Genomic DNA, 18289 nt, shown 5'->3' on the forward strand with positions numbered 1-18289 from the left:
TCTTTCTCGCTTGCTTGGATATGATTATACAGGCTATGTGAAATCATGCGGTATTATAGACGAAAAAGAGATAACATCCGCGAAAGTTCAGCATCTTCCTGAAAACACACTTGAACAGACACACACACACACACATATCCTTGAATCTGTTAACTAAGCGGAACAAGAGGCACGTGAGGGAGTGGATCGCTCCTCGCCATAACGTTACCATAACGTTGAATCCGATTCACCTCGAAGAGCATGTGTTTTTTGGATTCCACTCAAAAAGCGAATAAAAAATTCCAAAAAAAAGCTAAATATCATGAATTTTAATTCGAATCGAAAGTAGATAGTAAAACCCAAACTCGTTTGCGCTGACAATGATGAGCCTATTCGGATACTCCAGGTCACAGGTTTGGTTTGCACAATTTTTGCTGGGAAGGAAGGGCCCCACTATTCCATCGGTGGGATAAAACTTCTAGAATATTTTAAATACGGAAAAATACGCATGAATAGCTCCCATAAATTACTTGAAAGCACTGGTTCTTGGGATACGATCGGATCGTAGTAGGCATCGTATCGGCCTGTCACCTACATTGATGTGTCCATTAACGATCGCCCTAGGATCTCCCTACCACTTGCGCAACGATTGATATCGACCGATGGATACGTGCTTGCCCTTGCCATAAGGTTAACTTATGAATTCCACCTTCGTATCTATTTTTAAACTGACGTTTGGTCCTGCTTTTTGGCCAAGGCTCCTACGCAGGTTCTTCACCTGGGTCATGTGGTACCGCTGCTGTTGGAAATAGTCTGTTTCGTGTTTTACAAACTGTTAAGCGCTTTTGCCTCATTTAGCACCATTTTCTAAACAGAGCGGGTCAATATTATCGACGCTTATTTAATCCGATGCTGGATCGCTCGCCAAGGCTGGCAAGCGTAGGATCACACAGATTTCTCTAATATGTATGAGCAGCTTTACTATCGACGGTACGTCTTTTCTTTTCCTACGCATCCTTCGCTAGGCTTGCTAAGGTAGGAAAAAAGAAGCAAAAGAAACACTACGAAAGAATTCGTTAAAAAGATGCAGATTAGGAAGAGATTCGCCGGCATAAATTATTAACACACAAGAGTGAAATCCCGCATATTCGATATAAAACGACATTTCTTGCACATTTTCGCTTTCAGTTCGTTTTTAGCTCCGGTTGCGTTGGGATTTACTGTAGTGGCAATGCAGGTAAAGTGTGTAGTTTGTGTAAATTTTTTTAACGAAAATAGTGAACCGCATGTGTTTAGCAATTTTTGCAACGAAATGACTACAGCTGGTGTTTTCATGTACGGTTTTTGGTTGTTTCGTTTACTTTCTTCCCTTATTCGCCTCTGCTCTAGATCCTTAAAGTGTTGCTAGTAGTGTTTTTGGTGATTAACATAACGACCGGGTTCTTCTTCAAGAAGAAGAAAAAAGTGTACGTCCATCATCCCCCGGCAGTGCAGCAACCGCAGTATCCGTATGGCTACGCCTACAACTATTACTATCAACCTGCGCCGTACTACTATTATCAGCCAACCAGCGTGAACACTGCTCCGGTGCCGGCGACGTATCCGGAACCGGTACACACCGTGGCACCCGTGGCCTACCAGCAGCCTGACTATCAGGCAGCAAGTTACGCCGGCAGCTCGCACCAGCAGCCGTTGCCTGCCTACCAGGCAGCAAGTAATGCCGGCAGCTCGCACCAGCAGCCGTTGCCTGTCTCCCATGCAGTGAATTTCGCTGGCAGCTCCCACCAGCAGGCAACGGCTGTGTCCCAAGCAGCAAGTTTCGCTGGCAGCTCCACCCAGCAGGCATTGCCTGCTTTCGAAGCAGTAAGCTTCAATGGCAACTCTAATCAGCAGGCATTGCCGGCATTCGGATCAATACGGTTGAATAGTAACTCCAACCAGCAGGCTTTGCCAGCAGTAGAATCGAATGGAAACTCCAGAAACGTAGAAGTTATACCATCCGTCGGGTTCCGGATGGGCACCGTGACCAATGTAATAGAGGTGCTAAAGTCGGAAGGTAGACACATTGAGCTACCAGCGGAAATCGTTCCTATAAACGATGCAGCACCTTTACCGGTGTTCACTGCGCAAAGTCACGGACGAACCGCGAATACGGAAACCCTATCCTCCAGAATTCAGGAAAGTGAACCATTATTGGGTACGGTTGTAGAAGAGGTACAACAGCCAATTACTGTATCCGAAGATATCCAAGACGACACTGCAGAAGTTATCCAAGAGTTGCCCCCATCAGTCAGCGGTGGAGCCAATCTTATAGTGTTACCGGATTCGGCAGGCGAAAATATTGAGTTGCCCGTGCGAATCGAAGAAACAGCAGGCTTACCGGCCGATAACGCAGGTACGATACTCGTGTCGGTAAATAGCGATCAAACAGTAAGCGTGCCAGAAACTGACGATCAAACTGTGGGCCTGGCGGATGCAAGCCTAGTAGCTGTAGACCTACCGGAAGCAAACGATCAGTCTTTAGGACTGCCGGTAGCTGATGGCCAAACTGTAAGTTTGGCGGGTGCAAGCGTATTTAATGTAGGCTCGGCGGTGGATGTTGATCAAACTGTAGATCTACCTGTAAATGTGGATGAAACTGAAGGCCTTTCGCTAGATGGCGATCAAACGCTAAACGTGCCCGTAGATGACGTTCAAACTGTAGGCCTGCGGTTTGGCGATAATACTGACCTATCCATTGCCGGTGGAGATACGAAACCCGCAACAGCAAATACGCGCGATGGAAGCAGTGACGAGTCCGGGAAAGCGAACGCGCAGCCCGTACTGAGCAGTGTGGCCATTGTTCCAAATCGACTGTCCAGTAATGTGGTCACGTATCAGTTGCAGTCACCGGATGTGGAGCCACTTTCGTTTCCCGAGGTTCAGCAGGTGCTGCAGAAGCTGCTGCAGCGCGATAACTTTGACGAGAAACGGCTCAAGAAGGATGTGACGTCCAGTGGAGGGTATAAAACGTCCAAGGGAGTACAGATCGATCCGCAAGTCAGCTACAGTCGAGTGGCTCGCCAATAAAGCATGAGGATACCGCTTTAAATAGATTTTTTTAGAATTTGTATTTTTTGTATTAACTAACATTAGTCTTAATATCAATTACTATTGGGGCTTATCGGATTGAAGGTGAAGGTGCGTAAATCCCTTTCTAATTAGGTTAAGTTCGTGAATGGGTTCATACTAGGAACGTTTGGGCTTTGCGCGATGATACGATAGTACTTCAATGGATGAGTTTTTGGGTCAGAGCCCTGTGGTATAGTAGTCAAGCCGAACGACCAAATAAGTTATCTTGTCGCCACCATAGACTTGAATCTCGTGCGTGACAGAGAATCGATTCCGAAGAACCTGAATTATTTGTGAGGCTCACACCATTCAGTTTACAGCAGTGGTTTTCAACCTTTTCGAAGCATTTCCCCCCATGCAGGGTACATGTTGGATTTCATTCCCCCCTTACAATTTCATGAGCGGGGGAGAGCGTCGCAATTCATAGTATTTAGCAAAATTTTGATCGAAAACTACCCCCAAAAATAATAAAAATTCAATTCAAATAATCAAACCTCCTGTGTGAGGAATTCCCCACCGGTTGAAAATCGCTGCTTTACAGATAAGGAGCTACTACTACTACTACTACCACTGCTACTACAACCCATAAAGTGGTTTTTTGGAGGACAAAAACACAGGCCTTGACCGACTACGACAGAGTGCTGTGTTTTTGTTGCCAAATAAGAGATAAAAAGAAGAAAAACATAATCTTTCGATTCTTAAATTCATCTCTAGTGCTAATATCACAAACATAAACCAGAACATGTCTATCTTTTTTTTCTAGTTGTATAAAACCATACACGCACATACTGGGCGGCTTGTATAACGTCAGTTCGTCTTTAGCAGGTATTTAAAAACACAGAACACACAGAATATTTGTTGGCTTTAGGTGATCGGTATTTGCTTGTGTCTGATTTTTTTTTACAATAATTTATTATGTTTTCTTTTGTACAACGATACATTTTTATTTTTCGTTTTTGATACTATATGCTGTTGCTGCTCAAAACCAGATCAGTTTAGTGTAAATCATCATTAGCAAGTGATCAAGTACACAGTCATCTTTTGATGACACCCCCGTCGCGGTGTTGATTTTATCCTGTTCATCTTCAACTCATTCGCCCATGCCGTTCATAACTGGCAATATGTTGAGCAGCGATCGACCCTCACGCGAACGTGACCTTTCTAGGCCGTATTGATAGGCCAACTGCTTTTCCGAGAGTGCTTCTATTTTAATACGCTTAGTGGGCCCATACAAATACACATGGACTCCAGGATCAAGCAGCTCGTCGCAGGACAATTTGAGTCGTGCCTCCGAAACAAGGAATGGGCATACAATCGCTACGCACCACGCATGACTGTCTATGCTGTTACGCGATAACAAGACGAAGTAAAAGCAGGTGATCACTCTTTTCACAGCACACGGAACGGGTCAATACATAATCATGGCAGTTTGTAAATCGGCCATACCTAAAGGTCACATGTAAGAGCGTGGTGTGTAGGATCATCGAATGCCGCCGGAAGATGGTCGAGGTTGCGTCACCGGTCACTGGAAGCGCTCGTCTGATCTATTGTTTATTGACGCGGCGTTGAATTGCCACGGCACCTCGGGGGGTTTACGGCGGCTGATAAGTTTGCCGTTGGAAAAAACATTTATTGGGAATATTAGAAAAAATAAAATAAAATAAAATTATACGATAACATTCAATGAATATTAGTATATTTTCCAATTATGTTAAATCATATATAAATTAGGTTATATTATTTTAAATTAAATGTTAAATAACAGTTTTTGAGTAGATTTCAATCTTTACTTAATACATTTCTTATTAAAAGTACGTTAATACAAAAAGGGAAATGATTTTTAAAAGTAACGTAGGTAAGGAAGTACGAAGGAAGCCAAACAAAACGCAACAAACCGGTAAAGTGCAACATACAATGTGGGTAAAAAGTTTAACACCGACTAACAAAGCAACCGCTGACTGTTCGCTGATTGTTCGTATTGTTTAAGAACCGCTCGGGGTCTCAGGGTGGGACCACTGCAACCTTGTTGGGACCAGCGAAAGTTTGCCACACTGTTGCAACAGCATGCACTATGTTTTATGCCACATTTAGCCTGTTTACTGTAAGATAATAAGGATTGACGAGCCTGCCTTGCGTGCTGTTTTCGTGTGCATTATTGCGTCCCACACGAAAGCCTGCTGCACTGCTGGACGATGGTGAACAGCCGAGAGACTTTTTGATATAATTAAAGCAATTACAAATATATTAAACCTTAATCATCGGGTTGAATCTGGCTGCGCGCGCAGGAAAATCCGTTGCTTGCGCAACGACAATCAGCACGTGGGAAACTGTTTTACTATTTCTATCACTCGTCTGGTTCTGCGATTCGATCGATAAAACGACAAATATGCTTCCCTCCGATCCCATCCCCCAGCGTCTCTTCGGCGTGGCTTGGGACCATCCCGAAGCAACATTATTAGCTGTCTTTTTGTTTTCGCTATGCTCGGGGAATTCATTCACCGGCACATACTCCCTGTCCGGGGATTGGTCAGTTGCGTAATCAGGCTTCAAACGTTCGATGTAATGCTTCCCAGCGCTACTCAAAATAATAATAATAATAATAAACCGCGTATAATACGCCCTTCCTGTCCCGCATGCCAGGGATGAGTGGAGCGAACTGAGCTTCTTTTGTTTTGTGAGTTTATGCTGCTATGGCGCATTACTGGGCTTGATAATACGAATAGCATTTGCTAGCTTAAGGAGGAGGAGGTTGATGTTTCCATTGTATGTTTGAATATTTTGATAAAATGCTTTGACAAATCAAATTGTTCCACAGCTGCTATGTGATTGCTGCTGCTGCTGCTGCTCAGGGATGTATGCTAATAACACACAAATATTGATACTTGGAGACAATAAACAATGCTGATTAAACTCCCAACGTCTCGGCAGGGCCACGTCAAGTGTTTTTGGCACTGTACGCACTTCCAGACCGGCATGCAAACGGCAAAAGGTGGACGCCCGTTTGCCCCCGCGCCAAGCCAATAAGTCACAGCAGCGGTCGCAACAACTGGACGCACCTCTTTACAACCCTGGCGGTTCCAGGGTCGTTGCGCGGCGTGATTGCTGGGCCCGGTAGAGCGGGCAGGCCATTCGACGGAACGGACGGTTCGACTGACGAAAGCGTCACAGTCCCGTGACATAAGCGTGCATCAATGATCGTCCAATGGTTTGGTTAAACATATCGCGCGCCGTTTGGCTTCTTGCGGGGTATGCTAAGAGACTGGCGAAAAGGGAGAAAGAGAGAGCGAGAGCGAAAGAGAGAAATAAAGAAAGAAAGAGAGAGAGTGCGAGAGAGAGAGAGAGAAAGAGAGAGAGAGAGAAAGAGAAAGAAAAAGATTGAAAGAAAGAGAGGGAGAGAGCGGGTGGAGGTTGGTCCGATTGCCTAACGTTGACGCGTATGTGCCAAGGTTAGGCATCGGTCGGGCGCGAACTAACTTGCCTTCGCGCTATCAAAGGACCGTTATTGACATTAGCACGGTAAACCAGGTGAAGTTGAGGGAGGCAGCGAAAAGAAGAAAAAAAAAATCATTACACTCATCGACCCCCCCGTTCAAGATGCTACCAAGGTAGTAAAAGGTTGTCCAAGAGCAGAGATTTTTTTTCTTGGCGCATGACCGGGCGCGCGCGTTGTTTGCTTTCCCCAGGTAAGAGTGGTACACCGATTTCAACATATCGCAAATGCGACTACATTAGTGCATCATACATATCGCGTCACCCACATGAGGGGGGCCGATTAGAGGATATTTTTGTGCGTAAAGGAATCATCAGTTTGTTGTTGTGGTGGTGTACACTAATTACTGATGAGCGAAACGTTTTGATTTTAATAATAATCATTACGATTTATGTGGATAATGAATTGATCAATTAACTTTATTCCCAGTAGAGTAGGGACTGGGAATCGATCCGTATCCGGCTTCATTAATGTATCAGCATCTTTACCCGGTCGACCACCCGACTAGGATAAAAAACAGTACTTTGTGTTCGTATAAATACGAACTGATTCATATAGACGCAACACAACAATACAAAGCAATAGCTTTGAAAACAATTGTGAATTGTTTATTATTTTTATTTGAAGTGGTGCTGGTACACTACTCAATAAAAAATTGCTCAATTTTTTTTGCTATTGCTATCATTTTCGTATCCGTTCCACATGTCGCGATCTCAACCCCCAAGCCAATGTAAATTCCTCTAAAGGTCAGTCCCGATGTGGTGGATCGTTTCCGCCTTGAAAAGAAATTTAAATACGAAATGTTACGGAAGAGAGGAAAAAACAAGTTTCGCTCTTGAAGTTTCGTCCAAACTGGATTGTTCAGTGGTTAATATTCAAAGAGACAAGTAACAAAAACTAATAAAAATCACCTTTAATCTTTCTATAACCGCAGCTTTGTAAAAATAAAAAGGATAGCTTTGAATGAAATATACATTATAAAACTACAGACTCGATCTAAAGCTGCGATTGGAATAAATAGCCATTAGCTCAATGACAATATTTGCGCCGAGCTGTATTTGCTAACGATTCGTGCGTTCAGCCGATCGCGTCATCCTAGCGTCGGTTTGGGGAGCAAACAGCTCGTCCTTGGCTCTAGTCCTTTGCAGGGCAAGGTAGCTTATACAATCATACAACACCCGTGGTCGTGGGACGGATGTAATGCTCAGCAACCTGTCGCCCGGAAGCGTTCATGTACCGGTGCCCGATCCTTCGCTGGCCGCGAGTATCCACGCGACCTCATCTATGCGCGCGCTCCCTTGTGCTTCTTCAACATTTAAAACACTTCGCAGCCATCGCACTCGAACCGTTCGAACAATTACCGGATAGGGTAGGACGATCGTGAGAGAGACAACGGTTTTGGACAGATATGTGTTTCAAGTGCACCTCGTGTAACATAGTAATTTCACCGCATCTCGCCGGCTACATCCATTTCAGCGCCTGCTCGCTCTCGCGCCCCGCACGTCGTTGTTGCATAATGCGATACTACACGGTAACACGCTTTCTGGTTCCAAAAATTCCATCTTGCAGCTGCCCCACCGTGCGACGTGCTCTTTTCATGCTGGTTTCATCTTCGATTCGATCAGATGTTGAGATGTTCGCGCATCTTGTTACCCATCCCTGTGCGTGGTTCCCAGAGTGATGGGGGGGGTTGACGGTCGAGCGGATGAGGGTAGAGGAAGCGGGCAGGGAAGGGGGACGAATCGGAGGCGAGGGGGCTTGGTTTTGTGTTGAATTGCGCATTGCCTAACACCAATTCCTTTTCTCATCGATGTATCAAACCATTTTGATGTGTTATATTATGTGTGTGCCCCATCGAGGCGAACGGCACTGGGTGACCTGTTGCATAAAGAACAATCACAAGAATATTTGCAATTACCTGTTTGCTTTTTTCTTCCTCTTTTAATTAAATCAAACTGTGATTGGTCAGAGAGATGTAACATTCCAATGGCATTATGATTTCTACTTTCATGTTGTAGTTCAATTTATTGTACGGCTTATTTTGTTTCGATTGCACTATCAAGAAATTTCTGAAGCTATAAGCACTTTTAAGAAGATGTTTTGTTTAATAAATAAAGTTCATCAGAGCTGAGCCCTAAAACAACGATCCCGATCGTGCAGGTATTAGTATTAGCACACTGGAATGATCATCTTTCAACGAAGCCACACGGACCCTAGTAATCATATCGCTCGATCCACCCCTGTCGAGGGCCGAAATGTGTGACGAACCCGTTCCAAATCCGGTTTTGACTTTTGCTATCTCGAACGGCGAGTAGTGTTTGGAAGTTTTGGAGGCATGCAATAGGTTACGAAATGATCGAAAGAGAAATTTATTCAAATCGTAGCCTCATTAGTCCTGGCCAAAGACTGCCGCCGTTTTCGATTTCGGCACGTCAAACTTCGGTGTAACGCCAGGTAGCAGATGCGTCGCGCACAAGATTTCGCACGTGTGTCCTGTTGTGCCACCGCAAGAGCTGTCCTGTGTTTGTCACAAGGAGAGAGCTACCAGTTGACCAAACTCAACAACAAATCGTCCGAGATCGCTAATTAAATAGTTGTTTGCGTGAGAGATGAGCACTCTAAATCGACCTGTAATATTAATAAGCGACTGGCTTTGTTTAAGGATGATTAGCCCAATCAACGTGCGTTGATTTGAGTGCTTCCAATTAAACAGAAACAGAATACCGCTAGAAAGTGGTGTCCGTTGAGGCCAGCCGCATTCAAATTTGTCTGAGCCGAGTATTAGGCCGGGAAAGCTGCTGGGTACAGTCGGTCACCAAGGTGAAGCGATGGCTTTGAAGCGTGCTACCACGGATGCATGAACTTGAAGCTATGAACTTATTTTCGGAACACTTTTCTCTGGTTGAGCTGCTAGTAAGGTACCACAGCTCAGTAGAGTAGTAACCGAGTAAACATTACTTCATGCAGACATGGGATCGTGCGCAAATATTGCACTCACTGCAGCAATCTAGGTGCAGTGGTTGTGGCCTATTAGCTCCCAACGCCTCAGTCGCGTTGCCTAAGTTTGTCGGCCAATAGCCATTCGAAGATTAGAGGTCAAATGCTATTATTGTATTCACTCTCTTTTTTTCTCTAGGATGTTGAATTTCCAAGTACATATGGACAAATCGATTATAACAAAAGAACGCAAATAAATTAGTGCAACCTGAACCGAGCCGCAAATGCAAAGGTTTTCGAGTTTTCGGTAGCGATATGGCTTGCCAAGAACGTGAAAATACAATATCATGAATAAAAGTAACATAGTACAGGCGTCCCCCGAGTTACGACAATTTGATTTTGACGGTTTAAAGTTGTCATTGAGATTCCCCAACTATCCGATCTTCAATATCTATATCGTGTAAATGGCTTTTAGAGTAAAATTAATACATTATCGAACATTGTTTTAAATAAAATACACGATATCATAGATCCAACTTCGGTTATTCCCTTTATATTCACAGATATTCAACATACGACTATTTTAACTTACGCCTTGCTTTGGGACATTTTTTCGGTTCCAAATACGGTCCTATCTCGGGGGGTCATCCGTACATACATCAGGCGGAACGTCCAGATTGCTTGCTGAAGGCGCCTCCAAACTACGGTCCGTGGACAATTACGTCCCTGGAATGTTTATAATGCGTTGTTTATAATGCGTGCACAGTTACTTTAGAAGGATTAAAATAAAAACAAATAATTTTGACTATTTCTATCGACATTTTTGACTTTTTGACTCTTTTTTTAAATCCAAAAACAAACTTCAATAATATAAATCTGTACAAATTTGATACATAGAGTTTTTATATTAGTATCAAAACGAGATTTAAACGTTCACCCAACAGCTGAAAGTAGCGTCAATATGACCCTCAACAACGTTATTTGCGAAGCAATGCGGCCCGCGAACTCAAAAAAGTTTGGGGACCTCTGGCCTCATGGCCTAACGCGCCGGCTCCTGCAAGGCTGGACGTGTTCGATTCCCCCACATTGATTGTTATGCGAGCAAATAGTAAATATGTATGCGTCGGATTTAAAGATCATGCGCAACATCATGCACTTGTTTGTAGGTAGATGAATAATTAAAACCCCCAAATTGACATAGCCGATTGTCTCCGGGTTGTTGCGGCGGTGGGTTCGTCTTCCGTTTGTGTTTGCATACCGGAGAGAAAGAGAATGGGGACGGGAGTAAGACGAAGCACCAGATGCTTTGCACTTGATGTTGTTTTTTTCCTTAATGAACCAGTTCGCATAAAGTTCAACAAAGCTATAGCCATTCGATAACCGGCTATTAAGTAATCAAATCTGAAATTCGTCTTCGGTCTGCTCGTGCTGTGGGCTGCGGACCCGAAAGGGGCGGCCACCGTGTTGGTGTGAAGATAGTGCCCGGCCTTAGGTAGGAGTAGAGGATCCGCTAGTGGCCAACGTTCGACGTCATCCGAGGTGATCGAGGGACGGACGGCCAAGCCAACATTCCTGCTGCAAAGGTTGTCCTCCCGTCCCTCACTCCAACACTCTCCTCTTTATCGCTTGAAGAGGAAAGAAAGATGACAAAATATTCATTGGCATACATAACAACGGCGGACATACATTAGGGAGTAGGCTCTCCGGGTTTTTTTTTCAGGCAGATAGAAAAGGATGATGTTTAAAGATGCACTGCATCACGGCCACCTGAGAGCAGGACGGTGGATGCGGCAAGATAAGTGGTATGAAGTGCGGTTTGGTAAGGTGGTTTCATAACCGGCAGCAACCTAAAGGATGTGTCGTTGGAGTGTATGCATTTTCATAAGAGAGAAATTACACATATCTGCATAAAACACATTTGTTCCGTCCTGTAACTTTTATCTAGTACTCCACATATCGTTTTCATTCCTTGCAAATTCTTAGAAACATAAGAGCATTGTTTATAATATTTAAAACAGGGTTTTTTTGAGTGATGTAAATCGCATCCTTCACCCGATCCCGATCATTCAACTCGGACGACTCTTAATCGACAGGGGTTGCTTCAGGCTAGCGCGTACGGTATGGGGATACTGCTAGCATCTTTCTCTGCCCTTTCCTCTCCCCCGCCCTTCCTAACCCTCGTCCACAAAGAAACAAAATGTGTTTTTGTGTCGATAGATCGCGTTGATCGCTGGCTCGACTGGTGCAGACGCAAAAGGCAAATCACACCCCATCCGGGAAGACAGTTTACTGGTGCGTTACACAATGCCGAGTGGCCGAGCTGAAACTTTCCACCCCACCCGGCCGAGCTGCTGAAGATGCTGCGACCGGGCGCGCTCACACACCCGTGGTCGGTTTGGGTACGGTGGCCCCCACCAAAAACGATCGCACACCGGCCCCAAAGCCTATTGTTGTTTGGCTTTGGCGTCCGAACCACTGCACGGGTGGAGCGCGCACGCGTACCGGGGCGGAATGGTATAAAATTGAGCGCAGATGCGTTACCAATTATCAGTTTGGCAGTGTCTCGTGGATCACAAACAACACGCAGCCAACAATGAAGGTTAGTTGTGGCGGTGCTTCGGGCCACAGGCCAGTTGGTTGGGATTTGGTTGGGACGCTTGTGTGCATCGGTGTGCAACGGATAAAGAATATACAGTGCCTGGATGTTAGGAACAATTTAAGTTGGTTTTTGTGGTTTGTTGCGGCAAACACCTGTGTAACTCTCTCGTTGCGTGTGCTTGTGTGCTTCATGTGCAGAAATGGACTAACTCAGTCAGTTGAAGGACATTGTCGAATCCGTGCTTGTGGTTTACCAGTGTCTTACGATTGTCTATCAGCACCGTCGTAGACAAAGCATCATCTGCATCACCAACATCGATCAATTTTCTGCCATCATTCAAAGCCCAGCGCATGCACGTGTTACACACAACAAAAAAGGCTCGCTAGGAAGCTGTGAAACACCATTTAAGACAGGGCTGATACCTATACCTGACTATATGACTCGAGTCTTGTAGGGATATAGCGCAACTAGATCGGGATGGGTCGATTGGTTTAATGGTAGACGCGCTGACTCCTGTAAAGGCAGGATACTGTTTGATTCCCATCAGAATCATTTCTACGCAATAAGGACCGATGTGATATTATTCAGTTTCGTTGGAGCATCCCAAATCTCCACTTACTTCTTTTAATCTTTGAAATAACGCTAGTTAAGTGTAGTCACACGAAGAAGACGAGGTGGAAACACATATAAGCTGGGGAAAGAGGAAGATCAAACGTGTCTACTAGGAGGAGGAGTGTTAGCATGTAATATCCAACTTGCAAATTTATTCTTGTTGATGCTCAAAATTGGCATGCAATCACCATTGCGATAGGAATGATAAGCTTCCCAACTTATTTAGGACTAGGATATTTAGGATATACAATGTTGTCTACAATCATTGATTGACATTACTATTAGTTGCAAAGTTGCTCATAACAAATAGGTTTCCAAACACAACAGAAACTCTTTCGTGCTAGCTGAATCAAGATCGATCCCTAACGGCTAAGCTCGTTCTTCTCTCTCTGTTTCGGCAGGTCCTTTTAGTACTGTGTGCACTCACGGTGTGCACATCAGCCACTTTCGACCAACTGTTCAAAAAGAAGGACTTCGACTTGAGCGGGCTGTTTGACGGGCTGTTCGAAAAGGAGAAGCATCACGGTCCACCGCCACCTCCTCGGCCCGTCTACGGCCCACCGCCGGTACATCACGCTCCGCCGCCGCCGCCGCCACCTCCGGCCTACGGACCACCGCCAGCCCCGGTGTACGGACCGCCGCCCCCGCAATCGTACGGCCCACCGCCCCCGCAGTCTTACGGCCCTCCGCCACCAGTGCATCACGCACCGCCGCCACCTCCGCCACCGCCACCACGTCCAGTGTACGGACCGCCGCCCCAGCAATCGTACGGCCCTCCGCCACCAGTGCATCACGCCCCACCACCGCCACCTCCGCCTCCGCCGCGCCCAGTGTATGGACCTCCTCCGCCAGTGCATCACGCACCTCCTCCGCCACCACCGCCGCGCCCAGTCTACGGACCCCCTCCGCCAGTGCATCACGCACCTCCACCGCCTCCGCCACCACCGCCGCGTCCAGTGTACGGTCCGCCGGCCCAGGCCTATCACGCACCACCACCGCCGCCGCCGCCCCGTCCAGTCTACGGCCCGCCAGCAGTACAGTACGCACCTGCCCCACCGCCGCCACCACCGCCACAGCCCGCCTACGTCCCACCAGCACCGGTGTATCAAGCGCCTCCTCCCGCCCCCGTTTACAGTGCGCCCCCACCCGCCCCCGTCTACAGTGCACCCCCGCCAGCCCCCGCCTACCAGCCGCCCGTGTACAGTGCACCGCCGCCACCGCCGCCACCACCACCACCACCACCGCCAGTCTACAGTGCGCCTGCCCCGCGCCCAGAACCGATACAGCTGCTCCCGCTGCAGAACAACCCAGTTAGCTTTTCGGGTGCCAGCTCGGCTTCCGTCGCGTCCGGCTCGGTCACCAACGATGGTTATCACTATGGCGTCGGTCACGGCTCTGGCCACTAGCCGGCCCGGTGAGCACTGAGCTCATTTCCTTTTTCACCCTCCGCTGTCTAACGGCTATCGCCATGCGCTGCAATTCTTTCACCCCTTCCCTATCCCCCTATCCGTACCGCCCCCGCTAGAGGGAACGAATCCGCTTCCGGATTGTGCAATACCAAAATAATGTCTTAATGTTTGTTAAATATGCTTCCCAAGCACCGTACCTTTGCAGCGACGAGCTGCCCGGAGCATTTCAGGGACACGATTCTGCTTTAATCGCGCCAATAGTTATCCCGATACGCGCGTTGCCTACTGTTCTGCGCGATTAGGTCAGCGGGAACGTCTAGCCACAGTGAATCTGCACTATTCATTCATCACCTATGAGCACAGGGTCAAATCTGTGGATAGAAAGAGAAAGAGAAAGAGAAAGCGCACGAGAAAGGATCGGCAGATGTTTTGGCAGAGTAGTAACAAAGTAACAGTCTGAACAAATACAGCAAGGGGCAAGTGTGAGCTGAGCGATATAAGGTGTTGTAATCGCGGAGCACATAGATCTGCGTGAGATCAACACGTCTGCAAAAGTGCTGGTGACACTGCACAAGCTCAGTCGCACTTGCTTCCAATATGGTTGCCATATGTCATTAAATCGTTTTTCAAACGGCATGCTACAAGTACTGAAATCAGTTTATCAGTTTATAAAGAAACATGAAACGAATAACCGATTGTGTTTGGGTTTATTATTTTCTTCGCCTTTATCAGAAGATCTAAACAGTTTACCTCCGAAACAATGACGAAACATTCATACCTGTGGTTCAAATTAGAGCTGGCGTAAGTGGCATAGATTCAGGTTCATGGAAATGGAAAAGATTGATGGAAATGGAAAAATTGACTCAAAACACTCAAAAAATAGTTTGCCTATTACTGACGATTATAACAAGCGTACAGCCAAATTTGCTGCTTGGGTTAGCAGCTCACAGGTGTTACGCGCGTAACGCCAACGTAACGAAGAGAACGGAGCTTGACTTTTACCCAAAACTTGAATGGCGATTAAATCGTAACATGCAATGTAAGGTTGGGAGTAGTTTTGATCACCAAATATAGTTTTTTTTGTCACCATTGTTATTGGCTGCTTCCAAGCAACAGTGCTTTAGCTTTAGCTCAAACGACTGAAAAATCAAATATATGTACAATGAAAAATAAATAAATAAAATAATAAAAAAAGACTCCGATATTTGATTGATATCCTCAAATAAATGCTGCTGCATTCTATTAACTCATCTTTATTTTGCTGGCTTTTTTCTGGCATTCTGTTTCATCCACGTTCTATTTTTTCTTCAAAGATTCTTGAATCTAGAATATTCACAAATTCCATTAAAATTTTTATATCTCCAGGGATTTATGAATCTTAATGAACTGATCCGCCCAGCATGTACACTGGTGGACATAAAAATAGGAACTTTTTTCTGTGACCGAAAAACATAGTTCTTGTCGGAAATATTTGGTAGCCCTGAAAAGGACTGTTTAAGTGGTTGTTGGGAGGTGGTGTTGCGGTGTTCCACAGAGCGGAAACATATTCTAACGGTCAATGTGTTGACTGTTATTCGCTATCACTTCCTCACAGCGTAGGGCCATATCGCCGATGAGGTTACGGTATTCGCTTCTGTCTATGCGTTTCCACATAGCCTTGCAGCGTCTCCATAGCGAATCGGCCGAACGTGCATGCTTGTTCTTAAGCTGACGCTTGAGAGTTGACCACAGATTCTCAATCGGGTTGAGGTCTGGACTAAACGCAGGCCACGGTAGAACTTGCACATCCTCGTTTGCCAAAAAACATTTAACTAATCGCGATGTATGCTTTGAGTCGTTATCGTGCTGAAAGGTGTAATGCTCTTCGTCTCCGAATTTTTGTCGGGCGTTTGGCAACATCTTACGACGTAGTATGTTTCTATACCCTTCCGAGTTCAGTGTCCCTTTGATACGGAACAAAGGACCCGGGCCGTGCCAGGAGAAGCAACCCCACACCATTACGTGGCCGCCTCCGTGCTTTAGGGTTTTTATAGTATTTTTTGGATGATACGCCTGTTTAGGAAGGCGTCAGACGTATTTAGTGCCGTCCGAACCATCCAGATTGATTCTGGACTCATCCGAAAAAATTATTTTGCTCCACCAAAAGATGGATGCAGCTAAATGCTCTTCGGCAAACCGAATGCGCGCTTCTACGTGGTGTGGCATTAGCTTACGAACCTTTCGTGGTTTCCGGGCACAGAACCCACCGGCGTGTAAACGGCGCGACACCGTTTTCGCCGAAACTTGCAATCTAAGCTCCTGCTTAATACGATTGCAAGTTTTGAAAGGGTCCGCCCTGATTATCTCAACCATCTGCGCGTCAACGTCAGCCGTTGTTTTTCGCGGACGACCTGTGGATTTACCCGTAGCCTCGCTACGAATGGCGTTGTCCACAAACGTCCGCGAACGGCCGAACGCCTTGCAGATGGTTTTGATAGGCACGTTCTCACGATACAAACCCTGAATATGTTTCCGTTCCTCTGGAGTGCAGTGCTTTCCGCGACCCATGATGAACTTGTGGAATTTTCAAATCGCAAACTTTCACCTTTACCACTGAATGAAGAATGAAGCGCAACACGGTTTGGATCTCGTTTTATACTACCGAAAAACGCTGCCATTACTCAAAACTCAGATAAGTAGTGCACCACAAATGCGAGTATAAAAGGCAAACAAACAGCGATTGCAAATTCAGTACGCCTCGAACGTTAGGCGAAAGAACTCCGCAGGAGCCAAAGCCTCTCTAAACCATACTAACAACAACATACGCCTCGATCTGTTGGCGATAAGAGGCCAACGAACTCCGCAGGAGCCAAAGCCTCTCTAAACCATACTAACAACAACAACAACTGTTGGCGATGACACACCTATTGCACGCAAAAAAACACACAACAATTTTTTTTCCTATCTTTTTGTCCACCGGTGTACCTTAATGAAGGTGAATTAAAAAAATCAAAATACCACCTTAAACATGTCCGTGGTGGGTTCAAGTTTCACATGGACCGTCTCCCAGTAGCAAAACTATCCAGCTGCGTGGTATTGCCAAGAAGTCTTGAAAGTCTGTATAGGCTGGCATGACCACGTAGGTTGTTACGCCAAGAAGAAGAATAATAAAAAGCTCAACATCTATGAAATTTTAAAGATTTATGAATCCCTTGAGATTCATGAATCTTTAGAGATTCATGATACTTTAGAGATTCAATATTCGGATTCATTGAATTATTTCAAAGATTCATTCAGATTCATGCCCAACACTAGTCTGAACCACTCGTGCAGCGTATTAAGCTCGCCAGGCTCCGGTGGGCTGGCCTTGTTGTACGCATGGAAACGGACGACCCAGCCCGTAAAATCTTCTTAGGCCGTCCACAAGGACAGAGGAGGCGTGGTAGGCCCAAACTGAGGTGGCAAGATGGCGTGGCGGCGTCCGCCATTAAGGCCGTGATAACGGACTGGCAGACGAAGGCGCGAGACCGTGAGCGGTTTCGGACACTCCTAAGGCAGGCCAAGACCGCAAGGCGGTTGTAGTGCCGGATAAGACCTAAGAAGGATCTGTACCACTAGTGGGCTTGGCTTTCTGTGATTTATTAATTACCATAGCAGGATAGACAGTTGTTGGTATGAGGCACGGTTCATTCAGGGCTTGAACCCATGACGGGCATGTTGTTAAGTCGTACGAGTTGACGACTGTACCACCAGACCGGCAACAATCGTTTACCATGCATATTTTCGATGCGAAGTCCACTAACAATACAGAGGTGAAAGTTTTCAAAGCGATGAAAACTCCACTGGATATTTACCAACAGAGGAAGCCACCAGTTAAAAGCTTTTGGCAAAATGCTACAGTTGTTTACCGTTTGCTAAACGTAGTCTGTTAGGATTTCACCATGCCATATGCAAACGTTTAAGGCCCGTAGCTTTCAGTTCGCTTTTCGTCCTGTCTCCAAACTTTTCAGTTCGCGAGGCGCATTCACTCTAGCAACGAATAGGAAAGGGGAGAACGCAATCTAGAGCGTTAGGTGCATCTGAGAGAATTGGTAAGAATAATGCTCGCAAAACACGGCGAAGTAAAGAGTGTTACATTCTCATAGCCAATAGTAAGCAACATCAATAAAATAC

The 18289-nt window shown here is 45.9% G+C and overlaps 2 protein-coding genes across 2 annotated transcripts; both read left to right on the top strand.

Annotated features, from left to right (window-relative positions):
• The first annotated feature begins 1119 nt into the window (after nt 1–1119).
• Nucleotides 1120–3074, top strand: LOC120957224 (uncharacterized). Its single transcript, XM_040379312.2, has 2 exons — nt 1120–1216; nt 1369–3074. The coding sequence occupies exons 1-2, from the start codon at nt 1211–1213 to the stop codon at nt 3046–3048; spliced, it is 1686 nt and encodes a 561-aa protein (XP_040235246.2). The 5' UTR covers nt 1120–1210; the 3' UTR covers nt 3049–3074.
• An 8492-nt stretch (nt 3075–11566) lies between these two features.
• Nucleotides 11567–14828, top strand: LOC120957576 (uncharacterized). The gene is made up of 2 exons (XM_040379852.2): nt 11567–12116; nt 13130–14828. The coding sequence occupies exons 1-2, from the start codon at nt 12111–12113 to the stop codon at nt 14132–14134; spliced, it is 1011 nt and encodes a 336-aa protein (XP_040235786.2). The 5' UTR covers nt 11567–12110; the 3' UTR covers nt 14135–14828.
• The last annotated feature ends 3461 nt before the right edge of the window (nt 14829–18289 follow it).

The sequence above is a fragment of the Anopheles coluzzii genome, chromosome X (genome assembly GCF_943734685.1).
Source record: "Anopheles coluzzii chromosome X, AcolN3, whole genome shotgun sequence".
NCBI classification, from domain to species: domain Eukaryota; kingdom Metazoa; phylum Arthropoda; class Insecta; order Diptera; family Culicidae; genus Anopheles; species Anopheles coluzzii.